Raw genomic sequence first — 21,418 nt, 5'->3', positions numbered from 1 at the left:
GGCACACTCACACTCTCACACACACACACACACACACACACACACACACACACACACAGCTTTGCTGCGTGTATCGCTGGTCGCTGACCGTTTTAAAGAGAAAAGAAGAGCTTAAACACAACTTTGCTAGTGTTCCGTGTTGATAGGTTTATAGCTATAGCCTATATTACCGTTTATAGCCGATCTGCAAGCTCAAACCTGTTGGACAATGGTGCATGCAGAAAGAGAGGCGGCAGTCTATAATGTGGGTTTGTAATTGTAGATTAAATGTTTTCGACAGAGCTCGCGCGTGTGTGACAGAGATACCCCGGCCATCTCCATCTGGTGCTGCTGGAGCTGCTGCTAACTGGACCTCCAGTCATTCAGCATGCAGCCGCGAGGGCCATGCAGATATGTATCCGTCCTACTAAACTCATTTATCGGCCACAAACGTTTTCATGCCATGGACCTCCAATATTTACAAGTGACTTTGGCACTAGCTGTTAAGAAAGTATGAATGAACTCCCCCAGAACTTAAATAATTTCGGGTCGGGGAGCCCTCCCAAACCGAAATAAGTTAGGCTCCTTTTAGAGTGTGAATCGACCCTTAGGGTCTTTATCATGAAGGTATGTAGTTTACTACATCATGTGAACACATTGAATCACTATTACAGTCTTTATCATGAAGGTATGTAGTTTACTACATCATGTGAACACATTGAATCACTATTACAGTCTTTCATGTGAACTCATTGAATCACTGTTACAGTCTTTATCATGAAGGTATGTAGTTTACTACATCATGTGAACTCATTGAATCACTGTTACAGTCTTTATCATGAAGGTATGTAGTTTACTACATCATGTGAACACATTGAATCACTGTTACAGTCTGTATCATGAAGGTATGTAGTTTACTACTAGCCTGATAAATCAGTCCGCACATTGCCACCCCCTGTTGGTGGGTGGTGTGTAGTGTGGACTGACTCCGGAGATTTAATATTTTATTTCTTCTCCGCCCGAGGAGCGGGCGAATTGAATGGGCCAATCAGGGTTGTATGCTTGGGGCATGTGGTTTGGCGTCTGGTGGATTCCCAAGGCTGGTCCGGTCCCAGCCCCCTCCCTCCAGAGCTCTGCTGCCCTCGTGAGAGTCTCTAGTGGACTCTGATTGGTGTCCTCTGCCCACGTGAGAGTCGCTAGTGGACTCTGATTGGTCCGTGAAAACTGTCATGGCGGAGTCAGACTCGACTCGAATTATTTTAATAAACTATACAATAGTGCCGTTTCATTACATTTTAATACCATTTTGCACTAACGTAAACATGCAATCATATAATATGTTATAAGAAATAACGTATTTTTGCACGCCACGTCGCCGTCGGGGGCTCTAAGCGTGTGTGTGTGTTTGTGTGTGTGTGTGTGTGTGACGTCAATAGGCGTTAGCCCGCCCCCCCAGAAGTGGAATGTCTGGCCGCAATCTCAGACTCTCTTCCCAAAACGAAGTGTGTGATAGAGTCTGACGCTTGCAGTCAGGCTAGTTTACTACATCATGTGAACACATTGAATCACTGTGTTACAGGCTGCAGTGTTGACCTTTTGACATATTTAGGCTCTTAACACAGAAATCATGAAACCTCTCCTCAGAACCTACACCCACACCTACACCCAAACCTCCAGCCAAACCTACACCCACGGGAGCCATTGTTGCTGGTGTTTTCGTTCCTCTCATCGCTGCAGTTGGTTTGGTGCTGGTGGTGATATATTGTGGTAAGTTTCTCATTAGATTTGAAGTTCCACATAACATACAACATGCTTACTGAGTTGCTGCTCAGCAATGACATGCAGTTAACCCTTTAAGACCTGAGGCCCAATCTAAAAATCTTCTAAATCCCAACAGTTTTCTTTAAAAAAAAAAAAGTATATCAGTTCTGCTTGTTTCATGTCAAGGACCGCCAAAATTATATGAATTTGTCCACGGACCCCCATCTCGAAATATGTTGTTCCACTGACCTGGGACCCCCAGAAGAAAAGATTTGAATTCAAAAACCAACAAAAAAACATTGGGCCTTCCTTCTTCCTAGATTTCTTCCTAAGTGAATTCCTAAAGGTGCCTCCACACCGAAAATACTACAGGAGACTTGTTCAAACTGTTCACAGACTGCAAAGAACTGCAAAGAACTGCAAAAAACTAAGCACATTGAATTTTCCAGCCGACTGTATGCCGACTGTAATTACTGTACAGTTTTGCGCATGCGCACTGTGTTGCCATATCGGCTCGTTACAAGCGACTTTGATCCTGTTTTCCTATAATGTTGCTAGTTGTGGGTTACTTTTGTTTTGGGCATGTTTCTGAATTGTAGTTGCTTATTTGGCCTTGCCTTCAACATTCTTTTCGAAAATAGCTAATGTAATAGAGCTCAATAAGTGAAACTGGACGCTTCTTTAGGCTTTGTTTTCATAGACCTGGTCGCTTGTTTAACTCACAGAATCTGGCAACCGGGGAGCAGAAGCGGAGCTTCTTCCTGTGTTTTCAAAACAACACACATCACTATTACTAGCGTTGCCTTGGAGTTGATTAGTAGGCTATAGGAAATTGAGAGTTGAGATTGTGAATATGCTATTTAGTTAAAATGTGCAACGGTAAAATGTCTCTGGCTTATTTAGGCTTGGTTTTGCTGCAGCAGTAGCAAACTAATGGTCCATTACAACTTGCTACAATTCACCGACGTCCAGGGGCGATCAACAAAACTGAGCAAGTCCAGTCTTCCAGTTTTCCGTCGATAACGTTCCCGACCCGCTGCCAAAAACCTACCGATGAGCTCCCGTTCGGCAACAGACGTTTTCCGCCGCTATCCGCCGCTGATTCGGCCACGAATCTGTTTGGTTAAAAGTGGCCTTAACAGAAGTTTAATCTGTCAATTGGCACGGCGAGGTCGCATGATAAATATTTTATTACTGAAATATGGGCTTTAAGGTAACAGCTGCTTGGTATATTATGGGGTCAAATTATGGGTGTGGTGGCTGTCGGGATATGGGGGTGTAGGGAGTTTGTGAATCCTAAAACCACCACGATACAGTTAGGTTCTTGTAAAGGAGCGCTTGTTTTTGGTGGAGATGACGGAGGCGCGCTGTCTCAAGCAGACTTGATCCACGTGAGACACCGCCGAGCGAGCTAAAGGGAGCGAGTCGCAGTATTGAGCGCCGTGAAGTCCCCTTGAGCCGACTCAGCGCTGTTAGAAGTTGTAAACCAGGGGGACAGAATAGTAAATCTTCGTTCCCTGACTGTCGGTACCTCTGCACGGTTCAAGTGAACACAACGGAGCGCTCCCTACCTCCAGTTCAGCCAATCACAAGCTTCCGCGGGCGGGCTTAACTGTACCCTGGTGGGTTTTGGATACACGCGTAGGGAAAGTTTATCAAAATGGTTTAAAAAAAGAAAAAAAAGACGATATACAGGCTCAAAATGAGCAGTAATGGCACCCTTTGTGAGCTTGTAGATCGACTATTGTCAAAGAAAGAATAACATAGAAGTAAAGTGATAAAATTGTTCCTTGTTTTGCTGTGGACCCCCTGGAACTTCCTCAAGGACCCCTGGGGTCCCAACAGCTAATGTTACTGTATGTCATGTCATGTCATGTCATGTCATGTCATGTCATGTCATGTCATGTCATGTCATGTTGTCACTGTGTTTGAATTTCATCTCAGATCCTATAAGGAAGATGTTTCCAACTCCTGGTGGTAAACCTGTACCTGTACCTGTACCTGCAGGTGAGTTTGAGAACTTTATTTACAGTTGAACCTCCTACTAATTAATAATGTTAATAATGTAATAATAATACAACTTTTCATTTCAACCTTTATTTATTTCTCTGAAAACACACTGAGGACTGGGAGCCTCTTTTACAACAACAACAACACAAAACACAACACCAATATGAAAAGAAAAAAATATATATATATACAGAATATGTAAATGAATAAAATAACATGGTTAAAAGAACATTTCATCACATGATTTATCAACGTCAATTAAAACAGTATAATTTAGACCAAAGTTGATACATCTGATCGTAAAGTGACCTACAGTAGAGGAACAAGAGAACTATACTTAAAGTGATAGTTCACCTATTTTTGACACTAGAAGCTAGTCGGCGACCTGGCCAACTCGGAACAATGTAAATAGGGAATGAATGCCCCGCCCTTTAATGCAAACCCCATTATACCTGTTGTCATAGGACCCGTTTTGACCATCTGTTTGCCTGTGTCCATTTATGCCCATATATGGAGATATCTGTATCTGTCTGTCGGCGTCCATTTTATGTCCATATATGGAGATCACTGCAGATATAGTTCTGGGTCCATTTTATGCCCATATATGGAGATATCTGTCTATCTGCGTCCATTTTATGCCCATATATGGAGATCTCTGTATCTGTCTGTCTGTGTTCCTTTTATGCCCGTATATGGAGCTCTTTGTGATTCTGCGTCCATTGTATGCCCATATATGCCAGACACAGTGCCGGTTACAGAAAACCCTGATGTCAGACATCAGAATCCGAACCTTTCGTGCTGGTTCATGCACTACCTGCTGCGGCGGGGAACGCGCGTGCCGAATTTGAAATAGGGAATGAATGCCCCACCCTTTAATGCAAACCCCATTATACCTGTTGTCATAAGAGCCGTTTTGACCATATGTTTGCCTGTGTCCTTTTATGCCCATATAGGAACATCAGAATACGTAACCATGGCATTTTTTTGTTGACTCATGTGGCGTACCTGATGTCAGAGCCTTTTATGATGTGATGTCACAATGAGTCAGCGCTTGCGCCGATTTCCTCCGGAACAGCCTGATGTCAACAATCAGCCCCGCATAAGGAGATTCCGAACGTTTCGCGCCGGTTAGGGAAAACCGCGTGTCGGGTCGGGTCGAGGCCCGGCACTGCACTCCGTGCCACGGCGGGGAACGCGCATGTCGAATCTGAAGCCGGTGGGACGAACGGTTCTCGAGATACGCGGATTACAGACACGCAGACAGACACGCACGCACGCAGAGACTTCTCGCATTTATAGATAGATAAAGCTGTGTGAAATACTTGCCATTGAAATAGTGGTTACAAATGTATTAATTCATTACCAGAGTCCCGTGGTCAGAGTTCTGGTCAGTTTTAGATGAATATAAAGTAGTTCCGGTGATTTGGCAGGGGCTCATGGCCCAATCATTAAAAATAGACGAATCCACGAAACTAGCTTCATTTGTATTGTTGACCTATTTCTACCAAATAGACCAACTTTCGTTCAACTTTGACCCCTCTGTCACATGGTACTATTTTTGTGTCCAGTAACACTACGCCACTGCAACGTATTTCCCCAAAACAAGGTGCTTTACAGTCAGCTGATCAGAACGAAACCTCGCTCTATATGGTAGAAATAGGCCAACAATACAAATGACGCTAGTTTTGTGGATTAATCTATTTTCAATGGTTGGGTCACGCCAAATGGCCCCCACCCCATTGGAACTACTTAATATTCATTAGAAACTGACCAGAACTCTGACCATGGGACTCTGGTAATCAATTAATACATTTTTAACCACTGTTTTAACCACAAGTATTTCACACAGCTTTGTGTCAAAGATAGGTGAACTATCACTTTAGGTTAAGGTTCAGGTTCAGGTTTATTGTCACACGCATATCCATACAGGTACAGACATACAATGAAATGCTTGTGCCAGGAGCACTCTCAGCCTTATTACACACAAAAACAACAACCCAAAACAACAAGACAACAACAAGTCACCCCAACAGTTGACCCAGTGGTGGTCTCAGTGCGGTTCAGGGACCCAAGGGGTCCTTGAGGATTGATTGGCTCCAGTATATCTGTAGAGCGCGCGCACACACACACACACACACACACACACACACACACACACACACACACACACACACACACACACACACACACACACACTCTATTGTCTGGGCTTGAAACGGCCATAACTAAGCTAAGCCTTTTGGCTTCTTCCTCTCCTTGCACAGTTTTTTTGTATCTTCAATATATATTGTTCTGTTTTTCATAATAATGTTGTGTACTGAGGTGAAAGTATCACTCATAGGATTGTAGGATTTAAGACGTATCATTAATGTCAGTCATCACAGCCTCCATCTACTGGTAGACTGATGTCTGTCTGTCTGTCTGTCTGTCTGTCTGTCTGTCTGTCTGTCTGTCTGTCTGTCTGTCTGTCTGTCTGTCTGTCTCTCTCTCTCTCTCTCTCTCTCTCTCTCTCTCTCTCTCTCTCTCTCTCCCTCCCTCCCTCCCCAGGAGGTGCTGAAGGGCCTCCTGGAGGGCCTTCATCCAACCCAGAGACAACAGGTAATATTTACTAGTTGTTGCCTGTTGTTGTGTTGTGTACTGAGGTGAAAGTATCACTCATAGGATAGTAGGATTTAAGACGTATCATTAATGTCAGTCATCACAGCCTCATCACAGCCTCCACAGGAAGGTAATGTTTCATTTATTTCAACAGGAGGTTCAGGCTAATCAGTCAGTTTGCTCAGTAAGAATATGTCTGTTCCCCTAAACATACAGTATGTGTGAAATACTCATTTTAATAATTTTGTCTGGTCAAAATGTATTGTTTGTTTACTTTTCTTTTTACTAATTGATAAAGGTAGCCAAAAGCCTGTGTGGTATTTGTTGTTGTTTTTAACAGTAGTCTATCTTGTACATTGTGTGTGTGTGTGTGTGTGTGTGTGTGTGTGTGTGTGTGTGTGTGTGTGTGTGTGTGTGTGTGTGTGTGTGTGTGTGTGTGTGTGTGTGTGTGTGTGTGTGCGTGCATATTTTATAGTAATACTACAAGCTATCTTGTAGCTAATTGTAACTACCGGTATATTAGTTTATTTGACCCTACCTCCCAAACAAGGTTGCACAGATGTAGCGAGCTCCAGGCACACTTACACATTTTTTGTTTCTAATTTTCATCTTAGTTTCCCTCATCTGAAATGTGTCTAGTGTGTTTATGATCAGTTTTCTCTTTCTCAATCATATTGGATAAATTATGTTGTTAGATAGATAGTAGTTTGGTCCAGTCAGATCCATGAATATTACATGAAGCTCAAAGGTAAACTCTCTATTCTACACTCATCTACTGGTAGACTGATGTCTCTCTCTCTCTCTCTCTCTCTCTCTCTCTCTCTCTCTCTCTCTCTCTCTCTCTCTCTCTCTCTCTCTCTCTCTCTCTCTCTCTCTATGAATATTTACTAGTTGTTGCCCGTTGTTGTGTTGTGTACTGAGGTGAAAGTATCAGGATGGTAGGATTTAAGATCATTAATGTCAGTCATCACAGCTTCCTCACAGCCTCCACAGGAAGGTAATCATTCATTTATTTCAACAGGAGGTTCAGGCTAATCAGTCAGTTTGCTCAGTAAATGTGTCTTTTCCCCAAAAAGTATTTGTGAAATAATCATTTTAATAACAAAATGTATTGTAAATGGTTTAAATGGTAAATGGTTTGCATTTGTATAGCGCTTTTATCCAAGGCGCTTTACATAGATTGTGCATTACATTCAGAGGAAACCATGCAAGCACCAACCTGCTCACCGGGAGCAACTAGAGGTTCAGAGTCTTGCTCAAGGACTCTTCGACACTAACGCAGGATTCGAACTGGGAACCCTTCAGGAACCCTTCGTGCTCTAATGACGGTTTCTCTACCCTTGAGCTATGCCGCCCCGTTTAAGTTAGCCAAAAGCCTATGTGGTATTTGTTGTTGTTGTTTAGCCTATAATCATGTCATCATATTTTATAGTAACACAATCATGAACATTCAAATGGTCATCCTGTTCAAGCAACCACCCAATAATATGTTTGCAAATATTACAATATAGAATGTATTACTATATAATGATATAACAATATGTAATGCTGTTTATCAGTGCTTACTGGAATGTTCCTTTAATACATTCACATGTGATTATTTATTGCTCCAACAGCCTATGCTGATCTGGTACATTATAAAGGTGCATCAGTGATGATAATAACAGTTTCTGATTATTATGAATGTATTTATTATTGATGATGAGTTCACTCTACTCTTCTGACTCCACGGGATGAGTTCAGAATCAGATCATACCATAAGCTCCCGTAAAAGTCCCTCCAGTGCAGATCAAGATTCAATACACATGATTTAACTCCAACATTAAGTGTTCTTCTCTCTGCTGTTTCAGTACTGGATCCATTTTTGAAACCACCTGGTGAGAACCCAGTGCCCACAGGTGGTGAGTTCTCTGTTTTATTGATGGACTAATATTCAACTTGACTCTGTATGTGTGTGTGTGTGTGTGTGTGTGTGTGTGTGTGTGTGTGTGTGTGTGTGTGTGTGTGTGTGTGTGTGTGTGTGTGTGTGTGTGCGTGTGCGTAGGAGCCTGTGATAATAACTACACTGGATCCATTGTCTGTCTGTGTCTAACCTTTCTAACCTTTCTGTCTGTCTGTCTGTATTTCTCTCTCCTTTTAGCTCAAGACCCAAATGAGGAATGACACGCCGCCAGTAGCAGAGTAACTGTTGCCTCCCTGTTGATCCAGAGGTAGAGTAGACAGATATATCTGGGCCCGATAGTGAGCCACCCATTACCCCTTATCCTCACCCTATACCCGCCTTGCTCTGTCCCTAAATGATATTCTGAGGATGCTATACCCGCTGTCCATGCCCACTCTGTTATTTGTGCATGGAGGTGTGTCCGTGGGTGTGTTGTTGCTATTTCCATACATTTTTTATTTTGGCAACACAGATTTAGGAAAGTGTATTTCAGATCCTAAACCCGCCCGCTGTGCCCACTTTGTTTGGTAGAGTGCTTGCCTGGGCGCACAGTAGGACAACATTCAGTCTCCTTCTGATCTAAACATCCACTAATCTCAGTGATTCTATGTTTCCTATAATCAGCAGATGCGTGAGTGTCATTCCTTGTGTAATTTGTATTTATATAAGATGATACTTTGCGATGGCCAAAGCGCAAAACCTCCTATCTGAAAAAATCACTTTGTTGGGAAAATGAAAAAGAAAATGTGTGTTTAACATTAAAATCTATCTACTATTTCTAGTCACATGACATTTTTGACAAATGAGGGGCAGAAGGATCTTGCAGACAGACTGACCATGTGCAGCATAGCCTGTTGTCCCCATTTCAAGTGAAATCCAAAAATCATGAAATTTGCAGATAGGAGGTTTTGTGCTTTGGCTATTCAAAGAAGACAATGATTTTCTGCGCACGTCATGCCAATGCCAAACGCTCTGTCAGTTTGTGCATGCATAAAGTGAATGGCAAATGAAGTGGAAAAGTGAGATTAACATTGTTTAACATCGCTGCCTTAATGCAATCAGACAGGACTTCTCTATTTGGAAGTATGGGCTGTCAAAGCCAGAAAAGAGTTTTTTGCCACTCAGTAGGCATTCCCGTATGACTTCCGGGTATGATCCTAAACCTCACATTAAAGGAGTAGTTCACCCCCAAAATGACTTTTTTTTCCCTATTGATTACTCACGCCATGGAGACTTGAGTTGAATTATGTAATAAATAATGAATGTAGCCTAACTGTGATTTCAAATTTACTGTAAGCTATAGAGTGACTATTAATTCCTTGTGTCAATAGTGTTTGTATCAGCAGTAGCCAGTTAAGCTTATCAAAGACTAATACAATGAATGTTTTTAATCAAAGACAAATACAATGAATGTTTTTAATCGGTGTTTGCTAAAACCACAGACCTTTCATTTAATTAATCCAGCAAAACACAAAAGCCTTGCTACTCCACTGAGTACAGTGAGTGAGAGAACAAGGGGAGGAATGAGTTCATGGTTGCCTGCGTGGTTTTTTGATTCATGTGTTGCATGAATAACAGATCAGGGTAGCTTAATTTACACACGTTTAATAAAAAGGGTAAAAACAAATTTGTCAGCAGAGGAATGTGGTGCCACATTGTGGATTCATGTTTCAACAAATGCTTCTTACAAATATGTAAATATACAAATGAGCCAAATGCGCCAGTCTTTTGAACTGCTCTTTGAAAGGAACTGATCCCAGAGATCTGGCTCACTTCAAAGAGCCATAGATCCCATCTCTAGATGCCAATCACTTTCTTTCAAACCTGGGAGAAAAATAATATATATAAAAATAAATAAAAAATCTATCAGGATAATAATCTACATTTGTCATGGAGTTTGTAGCAGGCCCTTGTTTCCAGCTACATAGGATTACCTATGTCTGGCACAGAGCCAGACAACTGGACAGCTTTATTATCTGGAAATTAGTTCCAGTAATAAAAGTTGTCAAAATGTGACAGTGTGGGTCTCAGGATGGAATGACAACATTGATGATGTCATGAATCTACACTGTATTTAATGTGCTTGTGTTTGAACCTGAGTCCTGATACTCTCTGCACCTTAATACCATGTTTATAAGACATGATATTTATACCTTAATACCATGTTTATAAGACATGATTTGTATACATTAATACCATGTACAACATGGTTATATTTATTATCCTTGTGCCTTAGTAACATCCAGTATCTATAATTTACAATGTAGACATTTAGTAGACGTTCTCAATCCAGAGCGATTTACAATGAACAAAGACAACTCAAGGTGATATCACAGATTCAGAGAATCAGAGAAGTATCATTCTATGGTCAAGTATCTCAGGTAAATACTGGATAGTACTATGTACTATGTGTAAATATGTAGATACATTGTTGTTGTGTTTTATTGAACTCTCTCTCCCCACCGCTCTCTGCTTCTCTTTACCTTTTTTATGTAAATAAAATGATAGAGCTTGTTGCACAAAAACAAACCACAGTTTTAAACTGTAAACCTGAGATGTGACAATACAGATGATTCTGATTATTGTTACAATAGGCCTATTGTCTAGGCATTGTAATTGTCTAGCATTCAGCACCTGCTGTATTTACAATGCTCTGGAAGCTTTTCTAAGGGTTAAACATCCAATAGAATGTATATTGATGATATGCAGTAAGTGTCCTTTTTTAATATGTGTTAAAAGTGTTTGTTTTTTGTTGTGTTTTTCCTGCAACATATTATCTGAAGGTGTTTCTTTTTTAAGGATTGTGAAGGATGAGCAAACAATCAGCATTGTGTGCTTCCGCCTAATCCTGTTTTTGGTCAAGATTTCAATTTTGTATGTTTTTCATGTGTTGTTAACAAGGATCAAACATGTAAACCATTCAATTCCTTGTATTTATTTCAGTCTGGTGCAGATTTGTCAAGTTGCACTGAGGTATAGCCTGTGAACAGCCGAATGATAAGAGCTTGGAGATCTGTTCTACCAGAAATGTTACCTTTCCTTTCCTTTCTTTATATGTTATACTATTGCTCTACCCTGTATTAGGCTGCTAAGCTTTAAAATAAAACTCATTTTCTATGAACGAAGTAAGAGTTGAATTCTGTGGACCATGTGTGAGTGTGTGTGTGTGTGTGTGTGTGCGCACGCAGTATCTATTAATAGAATAGATTCACGTAATAATAATAATATCTGGTTTTAAAGGTAGAAAGGGAGGGGGCGTCTCTGATGGGTTTAGGGAGTTGGTTCCAGAGGGTGGGGGCGGCCACAGAGAAGGCCATGTCACCCCAGGTTGGGTGCTTGGTCCTGGGGACCTGAGGAGGCCCGCCTCACTGGACCTCAGGGAACGAGTCGGGAGACTCAGGACATATGGCTTGAGGAGGTCGGAGAGGTGGTCACACAGGCTCACAACGTCCCGTATCATATTGTTGGCAGTGTCAGGCTTCTCACACGCACTGACATGCATCGATGCAAAAACAACCCCCAAGTTCACACCAAGTTGCCTTGCAGGTGGTGAGGAGTATTTTGAAATGAATTACTTGTTTAACCTTGATAATAAGGAATATACAGTAGATCTTGTTTATTTGTTTATTTAAACAGATCATTAGCTGACACCTTAATGTCAGCTATAGCCGTCTAAGACATTAAAATACACTAACAAAAAAAGGGTGTGTATCGCCTTGTGCAAACTCTACGGAATGCAACATATTTTGTTGAAAGAATTCCCCTCTCTGTGTAGACTATTGACTTGATTATGCTTAGTTCAGTGTGTTAACAAGCACCGGAAATAGCCAATCTAAAAGTTCACAGCGCATCGCAGCGTGACACATTGTGAGCCAAAAGGACCTTTTATAAATGTCAGCCCCTGCCTCTGTAACATCCTCTGCACGTCCCTGGACAACAGAGTGAACATAGAGTTTCATTCACAGGGAGAACATGACGAGACTCACCAGATAAATGCCCTGCAGCCATAGTGTTCACACTTCACCCTACACATGGTCAGACTAACTAAACTAAACATAGTGTTCACACTTCACCCTGCACATGGTTAAACTAAACCAAATCACCCAATATGAGACATACTTCTTTTTAAACTGAACTTATACATTCAGATGTCACAGTCATCTTTATCTTGATGCAAAGGAAACAAACAGTTTCCCTCTTTCACTTCTCTTTTTCGTTACATATGAGGAACGTTGGTCTTGAGGAAACCACAAACTTCCTGTCAGCCTTAAAAATGTATTATTTATTTAATTTAGTTTAGAATTTAAGATTTAGGAAATACCAATGTGTTGCATAAATCATATGCAACACATTCTTCTTTCACACAGACACATTATGTTTGCTTCTTCTCTCCTCCTCACATATATATATAAACTTTATTACAGGCTCAAGGCCCACAGGGTTGAAAACAATACATTACACAGACAAGATAAAAAATAAACAAGAAACAGTACAGTACATTTACCCAGCCCCTCCAGAGCTAAAGAGGCACTCATGCCAGTGTCCTCTAATGGTAGAAGTGTACCTGACAGAGCTACATCCAGGGTCTGCCATCAGTCCAATTAATCCATTCAAGGAGCGATCCAGTCTGCACATGAATTTATAAGTCAGGTTTCTCAACAGAGCCATGAAGGTGGTGAGACCCAAATTAACAAAGAGCTCACTGGCCCTTGTGCTCCTGGGTTTCTTTAGCAGAATGCGAAGGCAGTCATTGTAGGCTACTTGCAGCTTCCGTAAGCTCTCTTTCTTATACTTCACCCACAGAGGGGCTGTATAGAGAGGGGTGCAGTAAGCTCTAAACAGGTTAACCTTAACATCAGTAGTACAGTGGTGAAATTTACGAACCAACATACATACGGTTTAACCAGTTTTCACATGCACATTGCACTCATGCTCCCATGTGAACTCACATGAACTGACACGCACACGCACACACACACACACACACACACACACACACACACACACACACAGTCAGTATGTGTTAATATCAGTATGTCACATGTTACTGTATCTCATCTTCATCAGTCAGTCATGTTTCCATAAACGTATTTGCTAATTATCAGAAATGCACATTAAGACAAAGCAAATTTATCCTGTTTCCATTTGCGGGTTTTCCCCTATTCGAATTAGCAACGGTCACATGAGCCAACTGAACACAGTGAAGCTCTCCCTCCCTCCTTGCCCACCACTGGTTCTGTCGGGACCATACCTTCCCCAGGTTCTATGTTCCCCAGGTTCTATGTTCCCCACTTTCTTACCACCTAACCCTACCCCTAACCCTAACCATAACCTCACTAAACTAATGCTGTGAGGTGGGGAACATAGAGCGGGGAACATAGAACCTGGGGAACATAGGTCAGACCCCGTTCTGTCAGAGGTTGTCTTTACACAACAGTCTGTAAAGAGCTACAGCTGGCAGCCTGGCACGTTGTGAAATTGGGGAGAATTTAGTGAATTCCATTTGGCTGACCCGTTTCCATTCACTAATGTGCATTTAGTTTTTTCAATAAAGCCTCAAAATCCACCTCCTCCAAGCTCATAAATGTTTTTGCGGATGAAAGTTTATTCGAATTTTGAAGTGTTTTGCACAAGAGCCTTAATGCGCATTAAGAGGCTTTATGGAAACACAACTGTTGACACGGCAACATCCTGGAGGTTAAGGCCCATTCCCACGGGGCCAGATAAATACAGATGTTTTTTATCTGCATCTTTTACCATCCACTTGAATGGAGACAGATATTTGTTATCAGTTTATCTGGCCCAGTGGGAATGGGCCTTTAGACTGATTATTCCAGGGCCAGAAAGTCAATTTAATGTATCATGTTTTTGTTGCTTATCCTCTTTCTCTGTGTCTGCGTCGCGCTGAGGAAAGAACACCCATCGAAAACACACAAGTATGTTTTATTTTTTTTCCCCACCACACAGTGACGTCTACATATAGAACAGCAGCTTTTCAGAACTCCAGGCAGCAAGTCAACACATGCTGGTGAGCCACTATCACTGCTGGTTGGCAGTCAATGTGTTCTAGGCAATAAGCTACACTATCACTGTCGGTGTGGGTTGGCAGTCAATGTGCTACACTATCATTGTACAGTCTAGGATATAAGCTACCTGTAATCATGCCATGGACCGTTGCCCGTTGGTGGGCTGAGATGAATCATTACTGGGAAGATCTGAGGTCAAGAAAGGTCACAGAAAAGGCAGTTATAATGTCAAGAAGGGAGACGGTATCATCATTATTAGGAGATGTGTCAGTTTAATGGCATGTGTTTACTCACTCATACATAGGGTGACCAGATCCAAACTGTTCATTTGAGGGACAGAAGTACCACTTGTGTGGGACAAAGTGGGATTAAATGCATTAATGTCATATTCGACTATGTGCTTAATACAGCATATTGATATGTATCATGTTATTTTAACAGGCTTAAAACATATCTTTATACCATTTCACTTTTGTTTATGTCAACGATGCAGCAGCGGTTCCTTCTGAACATTGTCTCTCTCTCAAAAAAAAAAAGGAAAAAACATGACCGTATTATTCAATAAAAGCATAGCCTACCCTATAATGTATTCACATGCTGCTAGAGCAGGGCTGTGTCCAGTGTGGTCCTGGTCCAGTCTAGCTTGCTGTGAGCTCACGTTAACAGCTTCAGCAACAATCAGCTCACCTATCAACACCTGCACATTGATTTAATACTGGATCCTGCCAGTCACAATGTGGGACTGAGTCTCAGTTTGGGACATCTGGTCTCCCTACTCATACATGTAACACATCAGTGTGGTATCAGTTAATATGAGTTTAATGTGGAAGGATGGGTACAGTAAGAGGAACAGATCAGTGGTTGGTTCTCTGGACCACTGGCATATTTAGAGCAATTTTCAAGGACCCACCCTACCTTTAACTAAACTTATAGTCTGCATATCCACACCCAACACAGCAGTGGTCCCCAGGTTGATTCTTAGTCAGGATGGTGGTCCCAGTGGTCCATGGGTTGTGGCCTATAGTAACCTGTCTATGTTGAGCTATGCTGTATTCACCTGACAATATGGAAAACAGGCTTAAAAAGGACCGTTAACCACAGGAAGCAGCTGCACTGCAGAGCTCAGACTCATTATAACTGTAGAAAAGGTTCTGCGTAAACTACTCTGCTTAGTTGAAATGTTCATGTCTGTATCATGACTATTATTATAAACTACTCACTGCTTAGCTTGAACGTTACAGTGGATGTTTATTTAATGACTCCTTTTGTTACTTACAGGATTACTCTAAATAACACTGATTTTCTCTAAATGATATAGGTCTATATGCATTAGGGGCTTAAGACGACTACAACCATCCTGCAAATGTCCTTACTAAATAATTATAACCAGGGTCTAACTAAGCAATCTGCATAAAACACACTCTGGACTAGAAGTTTATTCAGGACACTGCTTCCCATGTGTGCAATAGTACACACAAACTCATCCCTTTGTTAGATCATCCTGCATGGTGTAACTCTACAGCGTATGTAAACGTTGTAGAGGTGTGAACTTGGGTGTTGTTTTGCATCGATGCATGCATGTGTGTGTGAGAGGCGTGACAACACTGCCAGAAATAAGATACGGGACGGCGTGAGCCTGTGTGACCGGCAGGGCCCGACGCAGCCAGTAGTACTAGAGTGGCATGAAGAGATGTCACAACCAGTAGTACCAGTAAGACTCCCTAATCAGGAGATAAGCGACCGCCAGGTCGCAGCGTGATTTTAGGGCAAAATGTGTAGGAGCAGTGTACAAAAATATTTCAACCAGTAGTACTAGGGTGGGCATGAAGAAACGTCCCAGCCAGTAGTACTAGTAAGACTCCCTAATCAGAAGATAAGTGACCGTCAGGGGGCCATGTGAGAAATTAGGGGTTGTGGTTTGGCAGCCAAGGAATGTGTGTGCAAAGCTTGGCATGGATAGGGGCAACGGTGGCTGTGCATGTTTTGAGGGTCTCGCTCTCGTTCTAATGTATTTCCTACTGGTGGAGGCTACGGAGCATTCTCCAGACTAGCAGCAACACACTACTCTGTGTGAGTGACAGTGTAGGTGTAGCCTAGGGAAACTTTATTTGTCCACCGTTTAAAAGTTATTTTCTGTGTAAGCAATCGCTGATTCATACTGGATCTCATCTAGACACCCGACTCTAACCCTCACCCTAATCTTAACCTCTGTGGAGTGAGTCGCTAACCCTCACCCTAACCTTAACCTCTGTGGAGTGAGTCGCTAACCCTCCGGTCGAAATGATGGGCGTTTGCAAAAGTGAGATTTCCCCATGTGTTGCTGGTGGTAGATAATGAATAGAGGGGTTTTCCACAGCTCATTCTCCCCACTGTATCCTGTGTTGTGTTCTGAACACTTCTCTGCTCTCTCTTCATCCTCTGAGTTCATGCATTCACTGCTGGTTTAAACCAGGCACGTAGGCAGCGTTAGGCAGACTAGGCGACCGCCTACCAACTGAGATCTGATTTAACTTAAATTAGAAAATAGAAATTGAATGAAAAAATCTCTATCTCCATTGTGTAAAGACCTGACTGGTTTCGCAAAAGAATGTCGCTCAACCAGTTCCTTCTCCTCCTCAATGGAGGAGAAGGCGATAGCGGCCGATGGCCTACGCCTACTCAACTCGCTGAGATGTAACTTTTTCCTATTGTTTTCATTTGGTGACGGGGTTTACTTTGGGCCATCACCTGGCTTTACAAAGAATCAAATGTGCACACAGAAGTAGGATGACAACCGCTCGCCCAAATGGTCTGCGTCTGCTGTGTAGCCTACTCCACTATTGGACAACTTTAGTTACTAGTTATTTATTTAGAATATTATTATAATACACATTAATCTCTTCAGCCCTATACATTTTGTCCATTTGAAAATACCCGATCTACAAGCTCACAATGTGTCGCGATGCTGCACATTGTGAGCTTGTAGATCTGCTATTTTCTTTTTGAACATTCACTGAGATACATTTGAAAACTTGAAATGGTACATTCTGCCTAATGAGTACTTTTACTTTTGGTACTTAAGTACATTTTGAATTGCTGGTATTTCAGGGCTGGCACTTCGCTGGCATTTCGTCTGGCATTTCACCTACCTTGACTCTCCTTCCTGCCTACGCCAGTGGTTTAAACAAAGTGAAATAAACACAATCATAGCCTACTTTAGAACGCTATTCTGTTCTGATCCTTACAGGACTTAAAGGTTGCATTTCAGTGAGTGATTTATTACTAGCAGTGAGCAGTGCTTCATTGTTCTGTGAGTGCATTGTGTGAGCAGTCTGCCCTCACAGTCCCCCCCCTCTCCTCACTACAGAGAGGAGAGACAGCTTTAGTGGTGAGTGTTGGAGGGATCTAAAATGCTGCCCACGGTGCTCACCCAACCAACATGAATAAATGTTACAGATATATTTTGTGGTATTTTTTCCATTGGAAAAAAAAGATATATATATCTAAAACATATGTTTCCCCCAATGTTGATTGGGTGAGGTGGATGCACGTTTGGGAGGGCTCTGCAGTCTGCCCTTTCTATTAATAAAGCAGATTTGAGGAGATTCATTCATTCACATATTCATGTCCAGTATTATGCAGGCTATAATTGATTTGATAGGCAATTAAATGTCACTGTCAAATTTTGTCCGAGTCTGCATTTTTACACTTTGGAAACACATGTAGCCTATTTAACATTTATCAGTCACTGTTTAGCTTCCCATTGTAACTGTGTGGACTGCAGAGTGAGCAGAGGGAGGAGCACAACCCCAGAAGGGGGCTCCAGTGCTAGACTAGTGATGGCATGTCATGAGTCCAGCATGTTGTTGGGGCCGGGGGGACCCTGTGCTGGGGGAAACCCCCCATTAAGGATTCCATAAGGCAGGGATTCCCCTGCTGATGATGACGACGTCGCATCGGAGTTGGAAACGTCAGGATTGTCCACAGCTGTGTCCAGCAGCGCTAGGAGGATGGACAGAGAGGAGAGAGATGGAGGCTGGTGGTGGAACTCTGAGGAGGAGGATTACAACCCGGGACCATGGAGGACAGGAACAGAGGAACAACAACAAGGCTCTGCTAACAACAGAACGGTAGCAGCAGATGTTAGCCTCCTCCCATATTAGCCACAGTTAGCCTGAAGCTGAGGATCACGTAAACAGCTTTGTGGTAACTTTTTAAGGGATTGCACCTTAGTAGCACTTATGCGAGGTTTTCCCCCTGAGCCCCTGGTTGGCAGACTGTTGTGCTGTGCATCTTGGCTGTAGTAGCCTAGGCTAACTATGGACATAAACAATACTTCCACAATACTTTACCAGGTAAAACATGTGAGTACTTTTTCCACCACAGCATGTTCAGGAGCAGAGCTACACTGCTCAGCCTGTTGCCACTTGGCAGAGGCAGCAGAAATCCATCCTCATCCCTTTCTCTGCAAGATGAGGCTATGCCAGGTCAGCCTGAGGTTGGCAGACTGGGCAACAGTCCGCCATTCCGAAACACCGCTATTCCGAAGCAGGGTTAGGGTTAGGTTTAGGGTTAGGGTTAGGGTTAGGGGTAGGGTTAGGGTTAGTTAGGGTTAGGGTTAGGGTAAGGGTTAGGGTTAGGGTTAGGGTTAGGGGTAGGGTTAGGGTTAGAAGTCAACGTTCGGAATAGCGGTGTTTCGGAATGGCGGGGTGTAACCGGCAGACTGTTGTGTGCTGGCTCTTGGCTGTAGACAGCAGCTACTGACTATAATATGGACTTGAACCCGAGGCTCCCCTCGCCAGACCAACGCACAGCCCGTTGAGCCACTTGGCAGAGCAGCAGACTCACTCATCTCTTTGCTGCCTGTTCGAAGATGAGCCGCGCTATGCCAAGTTAAGTTTCCCCCCTGAGCCCGGTTGGCAGAACTGTTGTGTCTTGGCTGTAGACAGCAGCTACTAACTATGGACATAAACAATACTTTCTACTGGACTGGACGCTTCAAACCATAGACTATAGAAACGTTAAAAGACGTCAGAACTCAGAACAGATCGCTTCTCAACTTTGAGAGCAGAATGAAAGTGTAGCCCTGAAACATGACGGCCATTTACATGACCGTCATGTTTCCACCTTAACCATGCTTCTAGCGAGGTAAACAAAGAACCCCGGCAGGCTAAACAAGCGTTCAGATTTCAAAAATAAAGTGCTTAACCAAGGCTAATGTGTCAGAATAGATGCCGTTCAACCAGAATTGCATGTCGCTCCCGTATTGTTTAATAAAAAGCATTTTTATCAGATCGTTGTCTGTTTCCCCCATGTATTTTCGGACCGGTTTTTGAGAGGCTACGCACACATTTCAGTGTCCACGATGGGGTTGTTCGCGTGTGGAAAACCAGGAAATACAAAGGGAAACATAAAATGCTTTTTTATTAAACAATACGGGAGCGACATGTAATTCTGGTTGAGCGGCATCTATTCTGACACAAATAAGTCTTGGGTAAGAACTTTATTTCTGAAATCTGAACGTTTGTTTAGCCTGCTGGGGCTCTTTGTTTACCTCGCTAGAAGCATGGTTGAGGTGGAAACATGACGGTCATATGGCCGTCATGTTTTGCCACTTGGCAGAGCAAAGCCATCCTCATCTCCTATCTCTGCAAGATGAGCTTTATGTGAAGTTAAGTCTTCCCTCTGAGCCCGGTTGGCAGAACTGTTGTGTCTTGGCTTAGCTGAGCTCGGCTGTAGCAGCTACTAACTATCATAAACTATGGACATAAACAATACTTTAGCAGGTAAAACATGTGAGTAGTTTTTCCACACTGCATGTTCAGGAGCAGAGCTCCACTGCTCAGCCTGTTGCCACTTGGCAGAGACAGCCATCCTCAGTCTTCCACTTTGTGTGTGTGTGTGTGTGTGTGTGTGTGTGTGTGTGTGTGTGTGTGTGTGTGTGTGTGTGTGTGTGTGTGTGTGTGTGTGTGTGTGTGTGTGTGAAACTGTACCTTTTCCTTTAATACCTCTAATAAATTCTTCAATCAATCTATCAGGCGAGGATCAGGGGAGAGACCACAACCTATGCCCAGCCTAGGACAGACCAGGACGGGGAGTGGAACAGCGGGGGTCCATCTGATCTGGTTCCAGTTGATCCTCTGGGGGTCCTCCACGAGGTCATCCTGGGGGTCCTCCATGTCTCCTCAGTGTGAAGCTGGGGGTCCTCCATGACTCCTCCTCAGTGTGAAGCTGGGGGTCCTCCATGACTCCTCCTCAGTGTGAAGCTGGGGGTCCTCCATGTCTCCTCCTCAGTGTGAAGCTGCTCAGAGCTCAGTTCAGAATGGATTCCTCTGGGGTAAGTGGAGCCCTAGAAATACAACCTCTGTCATCTTACATATAGGCTATATAACACTGTGTGTAATATTCCTTAATACACAGCCATAGATCTACATATAACACTGTGTGTAATATTACTTAATACACAGCCATAGATCTACATATAACACTGTGTGTAATATTCCTTAATTCACAGCCATAGATCTACATATAACACTGTGTGTAATATTCCTTAATTCACAGCCATAGATCTACATATAACACTGTGTGTAATATTCCTTAATACACAGCCATAGATCTTACATATAACACTGTGTGTAATATTCCTTAATACACATCCATAGATCTACATATAACACTGTATGTAATATTCCTTAATACACAGCCATAGATCTTACATATAACACTGTGTGTAATATTCCTTAATACACAGCCATAGATCTACATATAACACTGTGTGTAATATTCCTTAATTCACAGCCATAGATCTTACATAATATAACACGTTGTGTAATATTCCTTAATACACAGCCATAGATCTTACATAATATAACACTCTGTGTAATATTCCTTAATACACAGCCATAGATCTACATATAACACTGTGTGTAATATTCCTTAATACAAAGCCATAGATCTACATATAACACTGTGTGTAATATTCCTTAATACACATCCATAGATCTACATATAACACTGTGTGTAATATTCCTTAATACACAGCCATATATCTACATATAACACTGTGTGTAATATTCCTTAATACACAGCCATAGATCTACATATAACACTGTGTGTAATATTC

General features: G+C 42.4%; 1 protein-coding gene across 2 annotated transcripts in view; it reads left to right on the top strand.

Moving 5' to 3' along the window:
* The window catches only part of LOC308302124 (butyrophilin subfamily 1 member A1-like), a 37,466-nt gene extending 26,179 nt beyond the window's left edge, over nucleotides 1-11,287 (top strand). For both annotated transcript variants that reach the window (XM_080746331.1, XM_080746330.1), the window contains 5 exons: nucleotides 1,624-1,746; nucleotides 3,685-3,747; nucleotides 6,298-6,348; nucleotides 8,199-8,249; nucleotides 8,489-11,287. In XM_080746331.1, coding sequence (XP_080602457.1) covers nucleotides 1,624-1,746; nucleotides 3,685-3,747; nucleotides 6,298-6,348; nucleotides 8,199-8,249; nucleotides 8,489-8,511 — 311 coding nt within the window. In that variant the 3' untranslated portion in view covers nucleotides 8,512-11,287. The remainder of the gene's footprint in view (nucleotides 1-1,623; nucleotides 1,747-3,684; nucleotides 3,748-6,297; nucleotides 6,349-8,198; nucleotides 8,250-8,488) is intronic.
* Nucleotides 11,288-21,418: the final 10,131 nt, after the last annotated feature.

The sequence above is a fragment of the Nannobrachium achirus genome (genome assembly GCF_963921795.1).
Source record: "Nannobrachium achirus genome assembly, chromosome: 17".
NCBI classification, from domain to species: Eukaryota; Metazoa; Chordata; class Actinopteri; order Myctophiformes; family Myctophidae; genus Nannobrachium; species Nannobrachium achirus.
The sequence above is the reverse complement of the archived record's forward strand: the minus strand, read 5'-3'. Positions and strand labels throughout refer to the sequence as shown.